The 15,000-nt window shown below is 46.4% G+C and overlaps 1 protein-coding gene across 10 annotated transcripts in view; it reads left to right on the top strand.

Annotated features, from left to right (window-relative positions):
- Positions 1–15,000, top strand: part of nlgn3a (neuroligin 3a) — a gene marked incomplete at its 3' end in the record, with an annotated part of 174,777 nt that overhangs the window by 90,008 nt on the left and 69,769 nt on the right. For 7 of the 10 annotated variants that reach the window (XM_083651432.1, XM_083651424.1, XM_083651429.1 and 4 more), the window contains one exon: positions 9,749–9,934. In XM_083651432.1, the coding sequence (XP_083507558.1) occupies positions 9,749–9,934 (186 nt within the window). Of the gene's footprint in view, positions 1–9,748; positions 9,962–15,000 lie in introns of all 10 variants that reach the window. The other 3 variants (XM_083651433.1, XM_083651428.1, XM_083651427.1) reach the window with 1 other exon arrangement.

The raw sequence follows: 15,000 nt of genomic DNA, 5'->3' as shown, positions 1-15,000 counted from the left end.
AAACGTTGCAAAGTGCATCAATAACTATTACTTTATTCCTTTATGAACTATTTGTTTATTTACCATTATTGTGAAGGTTCTAAACGGAAGTTTCTCTTTTATTCTGGCTTGCTTGATGCTAGGGGCAGTGTGGATAATAGGTGCAAACATACAAAAGGGCCTAAGGTAGACATGGCTGGAGAAGAGACAGCGAGACAGCGAGAGCAGAGAGAGAGGGGGGAGAAGATGAGAGAGGGGTGATGGAGCAGAGGGAGGGGTGGTGCTGATGAAGGAGTGAGAGCAGAGAGCTGGAGGGCAGACATGATGATGACCCGACAGCCACGATGGAGCGACGTGTGATTGATTGAGTGGCGTTGGGACGCTGGGGGTCATCCATATGCAAAGCGCTCATTTGTAGTTGCTGCCAGCGCTGCCGAGTGTTCACCAGAGCCCTTGACCAGTGTCACCTGACCACCGGGGACACGTCACACAATCAGATTAAGCACTCCCAAAGTCACATGCAGGACGACCAACAGCTGGCACGGGGCCCACCGATACTATCCGTTTGTCATCCTTCTCCGCTAGCAGGTCTGTCTGTAAGAGATGTGACTTTCAGCGGCTGAGTTATGTGTCAGTTGAGCCTCGGTGTGTTTGCGCTGCAACAGATTTTCCCTGTTGACATTTAGTTTCCCGCGACGCTTTGTTGCACACAAACCAGATTTTCCATGTGAGTGGCTCAGTGCGGTAGCGTATGCAGGAACCTGTGTATCCAGCAGGCTATCTAACAAACTCTCAGGACACAGCAGCTAGTCGCAGAGTGGGTCTAAGTTGCATACACTGCATCTATCTGTGTCAAGTGTGCAGGATTGAGATTCATACTCAAGAAAAGACTATTTAGCTCTCTGTCTCTCCAGGTTTCCTTCAGTCACTCTCTGTCTCTCCAGGTTTCCTTCAGGGGCCTTCAGTCACTCTCTGTCTCTCCAGGTTTCCTTCAGGGGCCTTCAGTCACTTTTGTCTCATTCCTTCTGAAGCAATCCATGGGTGAGGGGCAGTGTTGGCCAAGTTACTTTTTAAATGTAATATACTACATATTACTAGTTACTTTCATTTGGAAGTAATAAGTTACTTTACAACATTACTGTCTGTGTAGAGTAACTCTTTACTCATTACACTACCTTTGCATTGCTTTCACTTTCACAGCAGTAGTAGAATGACATCGCTGCCCTGGAACATCCCGAAAAAATAATTTCAACCGCCTTGAAGTCGGTGTAAACAATCCAAAATTCTAAATGTTATTATTTTCTTTGTTATTGTCATCTATAGTGGTTATTTGCATAAAATGCACAGTTTGATTAGGAAATGATTGTATCTTTATTTAAATATGTGCTTTGATAATAAAAAAAATAAAAATAAACTAAATTTGTAACTTGGTATAATATGACTGAAATCCTAATCCTAGTAATAAGTTATATTACTGAGTTACTGCTAAAAGTAATATATATTACATGTAATATGTTACTTTTGTAATGAGTTACCCCCGACACTGGTGAGGGGGCGTGCCCTTGAGACATGGAATGACTTGTTGCCGTTCAAAGTGCTCTGATATTTTCTTTAATTATTGATTTGTTAAAGGGCCAGCAGCGATCAAGGCCTCATACATAAATTCCATTTGACCATTTTATTATCGTGTCATTGTAGTTGGAGGCGATGACGTTAAATTCATTCATATGGAACCGGTGATTTGTAGGGTGACAGACGGTCACACAGCATGGCTAGCTGTTGTGGCACTCGCGGCTATTTGTTTTGTTTTCCTCGTAACGTCCTCAACTCTTTATTTTCTCCACCAGGAAACGAGGATGTGGTGCGCTGCCTAAATGGCCTTCAGTGTTCAGGCCACCATAAAGAGGCTTTCTTCTGCCTGCCTCTCTCTCTCTTTCTCTCTCTCTCTCTTTCCCTCTCTCTGTCTACCTCTCTCTCTCTCTCTCTCTTTCCTTGCGCTCTCTCTCTCATTCTCTCTCTGTCTACCCCTCTCTCTCTCTTTCCTTGCTCTCTCTCCCTCACTCTCCCTCTCTCTCTGTCTACCTCTCTTTCTCTCGTTCTCTCTCTCTCCTCCCTCCTCCCTCCTCCCTCAGACCTCAGCCTGTGTTGTGCAGCCATGCCACTGGGCAGTGAGCTGTAAACAGGAGCTGATCCAAGTGGCACTCACCTTCATTCAGACCCGTGCCTCCCTCCTGCCCCTTAACCCCGCCCCCACCCCCCTGGCCCCGCCCCTTCCCCTTGACTCGGCCTGTTTTTTTGTTTTGTTTTCATCTCAAGAAATTGATGGGGGGAAAAAACCCTCTTGTGGGAAGGACTCCCCGCTTGGAGGATGGACCTCTGTGTATATGTCCTCCATGTCTGCTGCTCATCGCCAGCCTGGACACACACTGGCTCTTTATGTGGCCCCCTGCCCTCCCCTCTCTCCCCTCCACACCCCCCAGAGGCTCCCATTCAGCCCGGGCCTGGCTGGGGGGAAGTTGGAGCTCTTTTGTAGTGGTGGTGGTTGGGGTGCGTGGGGGGATTCTTAGGGGAGGCTGTCAAGGCTGTGACTGTGTGGGCCTTTATTTCCCTAGAGAAGAGAAGGGGGAGGAAGATAGAGAGGGAGAGGGTGAGATGGAGGCTGGGGGGTGGGAGGGGGGGGGGGAGTTGCACCCACCAAAGGAGAGTTTGGACACAAGACGGCCTTGTTACCCCGAAGAGAAGGGAGGATGAGAGAGAGAGAGAGAGAAAGAAACAGGGCAAAAAAGACCTGAAAGAAGCGCGGGAGCGCCAAAGACTTTCCCCTCCGTTACGTCACCGCCTCTCCTCCTCTCTTCCTCTCTCTCTCTCTCTCTCGCTCCTCTCTTTCCTCCACTCCTCCTTTGCCCGTTCTCTCCATCTGTCCCGGCGTGACTTCACTCTCCGGCTCAATAACAAGCTCCTCGCCCCCTTCTCGCCCTCTGCCCATTACTTTACACACATTCCATTATCGCACACGGCTAAGAGAGATGTCCCGGGCTGCGGCCGTCATTATCATCACCCTCTTTTTGCACCACAGTGTGTGAGTTATAGCCCGTCGTATAGGAAACAGACATTTAAATCGTAATCAATAGAGAAATATCAATTCTGAGAGGCATGGCTAAAGGAAATCAGTGCGCACAGCTTAGCCACGGCCCGGGGAGGAAACGGAAGACGCTCGGGGTTTTAGAATGAGATATAGCTGCCGCGCACTTATTGATAAAAAAGACGATCAAGCCTCAAAAAATGCATTATGCAGCGACACATTCCGCACCGGGCTTTTTTTTGGGAAAAAATAACTGGAAAATAACATTATCTCTGTTTGGCTGATCCGCAGGTCACGCTGTGATTTGTGGCTCTTATTTTGCAGTATATGTGTGATGGAAACATAATGCGAAGGAAATAGAGGAGTGCTGGATTTGAGCCGTGAGTGGCGACCTCTGGGTCTCCGAACAACATCGGCGTCTCCTGGGAGTGTATTGCTTCTGGCCACAAACACTTGCAGAGAGGCACCTCTGGTCACGCAGAGGTGACCAAGGTGACACAAGTAGCTGGCAGGGGGAGGAGAGCTGTGCTGCGTTACACACACACTGTTTAGTCCAGCAGCGGGAGATGCAAGAGGACAGGTGTGACCCGACCCCGCCTGTGACCGGGTCCAAGGTCAAGCTGCTGCTCCCAGCTGAGATCAATACTGCAGCTCCGCCTCGATCGGTCCTGCAGCACGGAGAAAATACAGGTTCACCATACGCTGGAATTACAGTGCTGTCAGGCAAGAGTGGCTTGGACAGACGATACAAAGACGCATCATGTAATCAGCCAGGAAAAATGACAGTTCTAACCTACAGAGAAAGAGCACATAATAAACACTATTATTTAACGCATAGAATTTGTTTGCAGTGACTAGGAAACTAACTCTCATGCAACGTTCATCTCTAGTCCGACTGTATGTAGTAGGCAGGTTATATATGCCACCGTATTTAGAAATATGAGAAAGTGAGAAGATCATTTGAAAAACATGAAATGCTGCCTGTTGACATAACCTTTTGCAGGTGCAACTAATCGTTGACTCAACCTTTTAAATCACATCTCATATTAAATAACAGGGATTGGGCATACATCATATAAGGAGGATTCATTAAATGTATCTTAATTGCATATTCTCTTTTCTATAGTGTAATGCAATTTCAACAGGCTATTTCTCCCTTTCTTTGATTAAAGCAAAATATTTAATCAATATCTGTTGAGTTTGATATTCAACGCAATGTCTTATTTAAAAAAAGTAGTAACAAACATTTATGACATTTGTATTCATCTTTTACTGATTAGGCTTAGGCAGCTCATTTAGTTAGCACTCAGTCAGTGAGTACAGTCGCAATTCAAAGAGCCTCCCACACAAGATTCATAATGCCACTGAGAAAATTAAATTAGGAAACATTAATGTGTGTGTGTGCACTTTTACATTCAAAGTATAAAATCAACTTGACTATTTTTTGCCTATTTAATGTTTTTTTTTTTTACATAATATGCAAGTGGGCAATATCTGTTTCAAGTGGGCAATATCTGTTTAAATTGTTGTCCCACCATCATCAGTGATGTCATCAGTGACATCCAAAATCATCTTATGACATCATAAGATGTCATAGGCACTGATGATCATCATCAGTGACAGTGAATGTATGTGTATATATACGGTATATATATATATGCTTGACAAAAACTAGTCAAGATGCAGCTATGTGTGATTCATTTTTTTTTTTTTTTATCCCCTTGCTATATAAAATACCCAACAGAGCTGGATTTCATGTGATTGTAATTTGATTCAATTAAATATTATTTTCCTAGCGCAGCTCCTCCTAGCATTGCATATTAAAAATCTCAATAGAATCTCAAGATTAGTAGTGCAGCCAAGCGCATAACCAGCCTGATGATAATATGACCCAATATAGGGTTGAGAAGCACTGAGCTGCAGCACAGAATCCCAAGGCCCTGTGTGTAGGTGTGAGCTGTGAACAGATCCTGTAGCGCACAGCACACATCACGCTTCATGTGAAGCCAGAGAGCCCACGCACTGACGATCGCACTGGGACCATCATCTGCTGGATGTGGAAATCTATAACCCAATCTCCATTGAGGAAGCTGCTTCAACAATGTAGATAACTCAAATCGGACACTATATATACAAACTATAATGATTTATTGGTTAAGTGTGGAGATCGCATCTTCTTATTTTATAATTCTACGAAAGCAGACTGTAAGGTGGACATACAGTAACTCGCCATAAAGCAACAGACTAAACACCTCTTGAGCACAAGGCATAAACACCAATGGGGCTGCTATAAACTCAGAAATAGCCAAGCATATAAAAACAATTACCTTGCTATCTTAATTGCTTTCCTAAGAAAATACTTTGCCGCCACCTTTCCAATTAAAACATAACCCGCCAGCTATATTGGGGTGTATTTTTTAAACGGCGCCCACAGCATGTCTTGTTGTCTAATATTATTGCATTGCACCTTTCTACTTTTTAATGACCAAGTCTTGTGTTGAGATGCAGAGAAATCAACATGGCTCCCACACACACACAGTGATTGTGAACGCTGCTCACTACTCTGCCAGCTGCTGATCCACCTGATGATTTACGTGTTGTCATTTGGCAACGCCTCGCTGCCATAATGCAGTGTGAGGGATGCATAATGTCAGCGACAGTTATCCCCCCCCGCGACATTTATCCCCCCCGCCACGAGGTTAACGCTTACGGAGGAGCCCTTTTTATATGGCAGCCTGCTAACATTTCTTAACGCCGCTGACACACACTTTGGTGAAGAAGTGTGTCTGAGCCATCTCAAATGAGGGATATTCTGCGAGAGGCACGGCACCACTCTACACACACACACACCCGAGCGCCACTCTACACACGCACACACCCGCCCGAGCACCACTCTACACACACACACACACACACACCCGAGAGAGGCTTGGAAAAGCTGTTGTCCTTTGGTTATGATGGAACATGAGGAGGAGCCATGAGAGGAGAGGAAGAAGAAAGCTCTTCAGCAGCAGAACCCTCCCCCTCCTCTCTCTCTCTCTCTCTCTCTCTCTCTCTCTCTCTCTCTCTCTCTCTCTCTCTCTCTCTCTCTCTCTCTCTCTCTCTCTCTGTGTGCCCTGCTGCTGCTCTGTCATCCTCAGGGATGCATCTGAAGGAGACCATCTGTTGATCCATTTGTCTCCTGCTTTGCTCGCTGTGCCACCGCCTCTCTCGTCGTATCGATGATCAGGCCCTGGCCTTTCCCCCGGCCCGGCGGCCCACCCTCTCTGCTGCTGCCAACGGGGGGGACCCCCAGGACCAGACGCGTGTGCTGCTGCAGGGGGGGGGGGGGGGGGGGGCTCAGTTTCGGCCCCTATACACCACCTCAGCAATTAGGGGGGGAAACACAAGCATCTCCCCATTGACTTCGATGTAAAATAGCGCTACCCCCAAAAAATTATAGAAAAATAACAGAATCAATCTCGTTTATTAATGACCTCAAAACACCATGACATGACAATATACAGTATTACAACTCGTCTGGCCATAGAGTGGACAAGATACACCGGAAATATGACTTTGACCCATCTAAAATCATGTGACTCATGTCACATATTTACATTACAGCCGTGAGCCAAGTAGCCTACAACCACGCTGGACTCCACTACAACAGCATTCATGTAGGAAGACTAAAGTAGCAACAGGCGGACACCGGAACTAGGTCAGAGACGGGTCATGAGTCACATGATTTTAGATGGGTCAAAGTCATATTTCAGATGTATCTTGCACATTGTGTGGCCAGATGAGTTGTAATAATAAATTATATTGTCATGTCATGGTGTTTTCTGGTCATTAATAAACGAGATTGATTTTTCTATCTTTTTTTTTGGTAGTGCTATTTTACATTGAGGTCAACGGGGAGAGGCTTGTGTTCCCCCCCCCCTAAAAGGGGGCGGGAACATGTGTCGCCAGCAGCCGCCTACAAAATGACGTATTGCCGATCCGGTGTGTTATAATAGTCTCTGAGTCACGCATACATAATGCTTGTGTGGAGCAAACAGGGATGCACACACACACACACACACATGCCCGCGCGCCCTGTGTACATAGCATGCCACAGGCAGCTAATGGTCCCAGAGCAGCTGGTTTGTAATCGGGGGGGTTTATCTACGCTGAGTATCGCCGAGCTGACCGCAGTCAGAAAGCTCATTGAGCTTGAGCGTCTTTGTCTCGCATTGCTTGCTAACAAAAGCATCCCACTTTACCCCCGGGGACTTCAACACCGACTGGCTCATCGTTATGTGGAGGCACAGACCATGAAATAGATGTGGGAAACAATGCTGAGATGTTGAGGGACCGTTTTCTTCATTGAACAGGCAGCCGCTGCCGGCAGCAAAGGCCCCTCTGCCTGCAGCATGAACACATTCATGGCTTTTTGAGATGTTTTGGCGACGTTTGCTACTAAAGAGAGAGGGGTCTTGAATTCCCCCCCACGCATAGAGACACTGCGGAGCGCGTCGTCATTCAGAAACCACGCCCAAAACGGGGGAAAACACAAACTCCCGTCCAATCCTGGCGTTCTCCTACTGTATGTCTCCTATGGGCGTTCTCCCGTGCATGGTCGGGTGTTGCACAAAAAGATCGTATATACGGAAGATGAACACTCCAACTTACTTCATTGACAGCAGCATCCACATTTTTCTTCTCGCCAATTCTCAATGGCTTCCTTGTTTTCCTCGGGGGTACAACAAAAACTTTAACTGGCGATTTTTTTACATTTGTTGTCTGCGAAGCCCCACCACACAACAGCTTTTAGCTATGTTTAATTCAAGGAAAATGACGCTGGTGTGTGGAAATGAACGGAGCTTTTCCCCCGTGATGGGCGTGGCCTATTTCATGCAGTGCCTCTATGTCTCCTAGCTGTCACCTCGTGGTCCATGTTCGGGGGGTTTTGATGGACACTGAGGCGACCGTAGGGACTTCTGGGATTGTCTGTCTTTGATCTTCTCCTACGACTCTCGATTAGCCGTCATTCAGCCGGGGCGCGGCGCCCCCTGGGGAGCAGGTGGGGAGAGGGTGGTGTGTTAACATGAGCTGTGATGTCATTCAGCCGGGCGCGGCCCCCCTGGGGAGCAGGTGGGGAGAGAGGGTGGTGTGTTAACATGAAGCTGTGATGTCCCCAAGAGAGGCTCAGTGTCCAACTCACGCATCATACAGCAGATTACACTCAGACTGCAAGGGGGGAAAGCGTGCGGATTGGGGCCTTGCACAAGTGTTTGGAACACAAGACTTTATAGAGTATGGCACGTCCTGATATCGCCGTGTTGATGTCGTTCCTGGACCAACATTTAGCTCCTAGTACGGGCTGGGAAAACCCCGCCCCCGAACTCATTTGATTGGTCGCCGCAATTGCTTCTCCTGAAAACGTGCAACAAGTAAAAAAAGATGTGGTTAAGATTAGGGTTAGGGTTTTCTTATCTAACGACGGCCAGACCCAAACCCTAACACTAACCACATTGTTGTACTTGCCTAAACCTAATGTCTAACCCTAACGTTTTATAAAAATACGTGTGGTTTGACCGGGAGTCGAACCCCAGTCCTCAGATTGGAAGGCACGCACCTTATCCATTTAGCCATAGGACCGAGCTTGCCGACAGCTGCACTTTTTTCACACCCTAACCCTAATCTTAACCACATTTCTTTCCTTGCCGCACGTTTTAAGGAAGAAGCAATTGCGGCGACCAATCAAATGAGTTCGGGGGCGGGGTTCCCCCGGGGGAGTGCTAGGAACAAATGTTGATCCAGGAACGACACCAACAACACGGTGATATCAGGAGGTGCGTCGAGTGTCTGAGCAGAAAGTTGAAGTATATTAAGATAGTATAGGATATAATGAGGTCACTGAATCCATGAGGAAGGTTTTTGGCAGGGTCAAAATGGCCGTGCCTCTTATTATCACGTCACTCTCTTATGTCCGCGGAGTTTTCATAGATTCACGTGGGTTTCATCAGCCCAGAGCTCAATACATCTGATGGCGGGCGATCACCCAGGGAGACCTGTCATCGATTTCTCATAAGGTGCAGATGACATGTGGTCACACACACACACACACACACACACACACTCCCTCTATTTTACCAACAGCAATGTCCTGCAATAAGTCAGCCGATTTCACTGCTGCTGTCCCACAGCTTGATGGCGCTGCAGATGAAAAGGGGGGGGGGGGGGGGGGGTTAGTCATTGCTGTAACCTTTTTTATGTTGCAGGTGCACATGGAGAATAAATAATAGTGACATACTGCATGATTGTGTAAGTTCTCGTGTGTACTGGGAATTATGCAACTACCAGCTGTTATTTTTGGATTTGATCAAGCCTACGGTGCAGCCAGGGTCCAAAATTAACTTTTTTGTCCACCGGCCAAATGGCTAGAAAATGTTTTACCAGCCACTCAATAGATTACCATTGTGTTGTTGTTGTTGTTGTTGTTGTGGCTGGTGAGTGAAGCAAATCTACCAGCCACTCTCATGCTTTATCAGCAGTTGGCTGGTGGCTGGTGGTGCTAATATTAGTTCCTGCTACAGTGCATTACGTACTGTATGACAATGCGATTTATTATACTTACAAATAGATGACTGTTGTTCAGTTTGATTGGCTCCCTGCCTGGGGCACATGTTTTACTCTTTTAATCCGTGGTTCTGTGTGCTTCAGGCTTCCTCAGTACCGGCGACCAGGCCGCTAAAGGTAACTACGGGCTGCTGGACCAGATCCAGGCTCTGAGGTGGATCAGCGAGAACATCGGCTTCTTCGGGGGAGACTCCAACCGCATCACCGTGTTCGGCTCTGGGATCGGGGCGTCCTGCGTCAGCCTGCTCACCCTCTCCCACCACTCTGAAGGTACGGCCCGGGGCGCGGCCCGGGGGGGTGATACGACCGCTTTGACGCTCACGCCCGCCGGGTGTGTCGACTGCTCAGTATAGAGAGGCAAAGTGACCGCCTACTTCCTGCTTCAGCACTGTACCAGAGATTTTTATAAATCTTATAAAAATAGTTTTTACTCGTCAAACCAAACGGTTCAGCTATATTTAGAATCGGGTGAGACCATAGAACATTTCACTCGGACCAAAACTAAAAAAAAAAGTTTTTTTTAACATTTTGGTCCGAGTGAAATGTTATGCGATCTCTCCTGTTTCTAAATATATCTGAACCGTATGCTTTGAACAAGTAAAACTATTTTTATAAGCAAATTGTGAACAGAGGTGGTGGTGTGCTCTGAGGATTGTTCTGGTGTCTCAAGGAAAATGAACGTAGGTGCTCTTGAAGAAAGGGTTCATCATATTGGAGCAAAAGGCAGGCTTCAGGCACTCGTACGTGGAGCAAGGAAAACTAGTTAATTTAAAGTTAAAAAGCCTTTATTATTGCATGGCTTTACATGTAGAACAATTAAAAAACCGACCGGTTTCGCCCGACAAGGTCTTCACCAGGGTTACAATGAGGACAGACAGGCTGGACAGAAATAATGTGCTTGGTTTGGGGTGTCACCCAAACCTAATTGGTGAGGGAGTTCAGGTGTGTTGAATCACACTGGATGCACTGGAAGACACACCTCCTCAAGGCATCCGAGGAGGAGACCGCTTACAGAGACTCCTTCAAAGGGAAACTTTTTTGGATTTTCAAATTAGATGCAATGACACACCCGGGTCTTAATGAAGAGATTGATTATAGGCCTTTTCTATAAGGAGCGCTTTGTAAATCATGTTTTGCTAGATGCATTTTTTTCAGATGTTTGATTTAATTGTTAATTGTTTATTATTATTTCTATGAATGTACCATTACTGTATGTATTTTCTTCTGCACATTCATTGTTTTCTTGATGTAGGGAACTGATGGATGCCTTGAGGAGGTGTGTCTTCCAGTGCATCCAGTGTGATTCAACACACCTGAACTCCCTCACCAATTAGGTTTGGGTGACACCCCAAACCAAGCACATTATTCCTGTCCAGCCTGTCTGTCCTCATTGTAACCCTGATGAAGACCTTGTCGGTCGAAACCGGTCGGTTTTTTAATTGTTAATTGTTCTACATGTAAAGCCATGCAATAATAAAGGCTTTTTAACTTTAAATTAACTAGTTTTCCTTGCTCCACATACAGTACGAGTGCCTGAAGCCTGCCTTTTGCTCCTATTTTTATAAGCATTTTACGAAATGTCTATGGGGAAAATGAATGGCGGCGGATGAAAATCTCTGGTACAGTGCTGAAGCAGGAAGCGACGTTCACTTTGGCTTTCTGTTAGAAATGGCTGGTGCGGATACTAGTGAACGACCGAGTAATTTATTCGACTGTATGGCGCGAGGAGGAGGCTTTTCAGGAGCAGGTGTTTGCATTTAAATGATTTGGGATGTTCATTCCCCCATGAGGTAATTGAAACTCTCCGGCCGGCGTTGAGGCTGCTGCATGTGGGTTGTAACGCACGCCTCTCTGCAGGTTACGTGGCGCGCATCCAGATTCTCCAAATCGAACATGTATAGGTGTAATGTTTTATTCGTCAGGAAGATGGAGAGCGCGCATGATGTACCTGGGGGAGCATTTTTAGTGGCAGTCACTGTCATGCTTAATGGAGCCACACCCCCCACACTCCGCCCCCCCGCCCCCCGCCCCAACCCGTTTGTGAAGAATGTTGTTTATCCGCGGGGCTAGCCTAATGCTACTCTGCGATGATTTACTGCCGCTCGTGTTGTGACCATGGCCTTAATGCTAAATACAGCGCGTGTGCTTAAACTGGAGATGCGCTGAACATTCCTCATTGTGATGGTCCCTCTAATGCATTGTTGTATTAAGATGGAGACTTGCTTTGCTTTTCCTTGGCGAGTTCCTGGAGAGGATGTGTGCTCCCTCGTCTGAACGATCCGCCGCTTCGAGCGCCATAAACCAAAATGTATGTCATCCTCTAACCGCACACCGCCGCCGCGGCATCATCACTTACATTAAAATTATCACAGTCAATTATGTATTCATCCATCCGTTTAAAAGCTGGCTGTTCCTCTGCGTCTTAATAGATAGTGGCGTTGTATATACATGACAGGTCTATCTGGACGTTGAGATATATCGTGTAGCGATAATGTTTGTGTTTTTTCCCTCGTTTTACGCGGCGACGGCTAATATTCTAAATGAGTTGATCCCCACACTCGGCCACGCTCCCCCCATCTCTGCGGGGTGTCGTTTTCGTCAACATGTTAACACGTTCACTGCCAATGATGTGTTTTTACGTCAAACAAAATCCAACGGTTGACTGCCAATGACGTGTTTTTACGTAAAAAAAAATTTTTTTTTTTTTTTTTGGATGGTGGGACGTTGATCTAACCCTTTTACGTCTCCTATACCAATATTGGAGGTATTGAATGTGTATAATCTATTTTACCGACCCACTGAGTGGCGACATGTCTCTCCAGAGTAGAAAGAGGCGAGCCAAAACTGGAGGGAAAAGCGCGAGGAAGCCGTTCTCATACTGTAAAATGGATGGCGAAAACGCTTTCACTTTCGCGCTGACGCACAGCGGTGGCAACGGTGGGGGGTTCCAAGAATAGACTGGATGCACACTTTGAAACACGCACCATAAATAACCCCAGAATCGCAAGAGCTTGATCAGAGCTCTCAACCGAAACGCCAAGAAACGAGTGAAACCCATCCAGCGAGCCCCATCCAGACTGCCAGGCAGCAGCCAGGCAGCAGCAACTCGTTTGTCACAGACCCGCTGCAGAGCCAAGGAGGGCGGAGGAGAACGCCCACGGAGGGAGGAGTTGGAAGCAGAGGGGGGTTTCCTGCTGTTATGGAGGAAATTACTGTTCAAAACTATTGTTTAAATGTCTGACGTCTTACTGATGCCAAAAATGAATGGTTAAAGTGACTGTTCTATCGAATTTCACAAAAAGCCGTTTATCTCAGAATAAATTTTCAGACCCTGAAACCATGCTGTATTCAACTGCTAATGCTTACATAACTACTAACTCTACAAACTAACTCTTTTAGACAGAGAAAGCACACATTCTATTAGTTATTTTGAGATATTGTGTGTTCACAAAATCCTAACAGAAACGAATCCTCGGCTCTTGAAAGATGAGCCAAAATCCTCAAAAAAAAACCTTGGCAGAAGCTAACTACAGTATTGAAAAACGGCTGGCAGTGAATGTGTTAACAAGCATGTTGATCCGGACACACATGGTTAGCGTGTTAGCACGGGGACACACATGGTTAGCGTTTTTTTTTTTTGGATGGTGGGACGTTGATCTAACCCTTTTACGTCTCCTATACCAATATTGGAGGTATTGAATGTGTATAATCTATTTTACCGACCCACTGAGTGGCGACATGTCTCTCCAGAGTAGAAAGAGGCGAGCCAAAACTGGAGGGAAAAGCGCGAGGAAGCCGTTCTCATACTGTAAAATGGATGGCGAAAACGCTTTCACTTTCGCGCTGACGCACAGCGGTGGCAACGGTGGGGGGTTCCAAGAATAGACTGGATGCACACTTTGAAACACGCACCATAAATAACCCCAGAATCGCAAGAGCTTGATCAGAGCTCTCAACCGAAACGCCAAGAAACGAGTGAAACCCATCCAGCGAGCCCCATCCAGACTGCCAGGCAGCAGCCAGGCAGCAGCAACTCGTTTGTCACAGACCCGCTGCAGAGCCAAGGAGGGCGGAGGAGAACGCCCACGGAGGGAGGAGTTGGAAGCAGAGGGGGGTTTCCTGCTGTTATGGAGGAAATTACTGTTCAAAACTATTGTTTAAATGTCTGACGTCTTACTGATGCCAAAAATGAATGGTTAAAGTGACTGTTCTATCGAATTTCACAAAAAGCCGTTTATCTCAGAATAAATTTTCAGACCATGAAACCATGCTGTATTCAACTGCTAATGCTTACATAACTACTAACTCTACAAACTAACTCTTTTAGACAGAGAAAGCACACATTCTATTAGTTATTTTGAGATATTGTGTGTTCACAAAATCCTAACAGAAACGAATCCTCGGCTCTTGAAAGATGAGCCAAAATCCTCAAAAAAAAACCTTGGCAGAAGCTAACTACAGTATTGAAAAACGGCTGGCAGTGAATGTGTTAACAAGCATGTTGATCCGGACACACATGGTTAGCGTGTTAGCACGGGGACACACATGGTTAGCGTGTTAGCACGGGGCACACATGGTTAGCGTGTTAGCACGGGACACACATGGTTAGCGTGTTAGCAGCACGGGGCTTCTGCGTCAGGTGACAGCTAGCAGCTAGCGCAGGGCTGCAGTCGCATTAAATAAACCACTCTTGCATTCGATAGATGATTGGTTGATTGGTCTTAGGCAATACTGTGGTCAGGAAACTATTAACTAGTGTAATTGACAACCCCCCCCCCCCCCCCCGCCTGCTAGCCCACCCACCCACCTCTCCTCCAGACACACATACATGTACTGTACACGCACACACACACACACTTCACACACACATACATGTACTGTACACGCACACACACACTTCACACACACACACTCACGCTTTCTTGTCTCCAGGCAGAGTAGATTCCGTGTTCTTGGATTTTTGTGATTAGTTAAACCGCCGTGCATTTTGAAAGAGGTCACTGGAGCAGCTCTTCTTTAGTTCCCGTCGCAGCGCTGGGGATTTCTCCGTGTGTTTTGCATTCTCCAATTTGCATTAAAGTGTTACTAATTGCCTTGATTTCCACAGATGAATGATGACTGCTTTTGGATTGAATTTTTTACCATAAACGCCTTTTTTATTCATACTCCATAATGCTACGCTTCATGTAGCATGTTATTATACTGCCAGTGAAACCATCTCCGCTGCCTCCTCGTAAATTGGATATTACCGGGGCTGTTTTTTCCCCTGAATGGAAATGTATGCCCCACTGATGGGATAAAGGAAAAAAAGAGCCAGTAAAACTTGAGGGATCCTA

Source organism: Poromitra crassiceps (genome assembly GCF_964638095.1).
Source record: "Poromitra crassiceps genome assembly, chromosome: 15".
NCBI lineage: Eukaryota > Metazoa > Chordata > Actinopteri > Beryciformes > Melamphaidae > Poromitra > Poromitra crassiceps.
The sequence above is the reverse complement of the archived record's forward strand: the minus strand, read 5'-3'. Positions and strand labels throughout refer to the sequence as shown.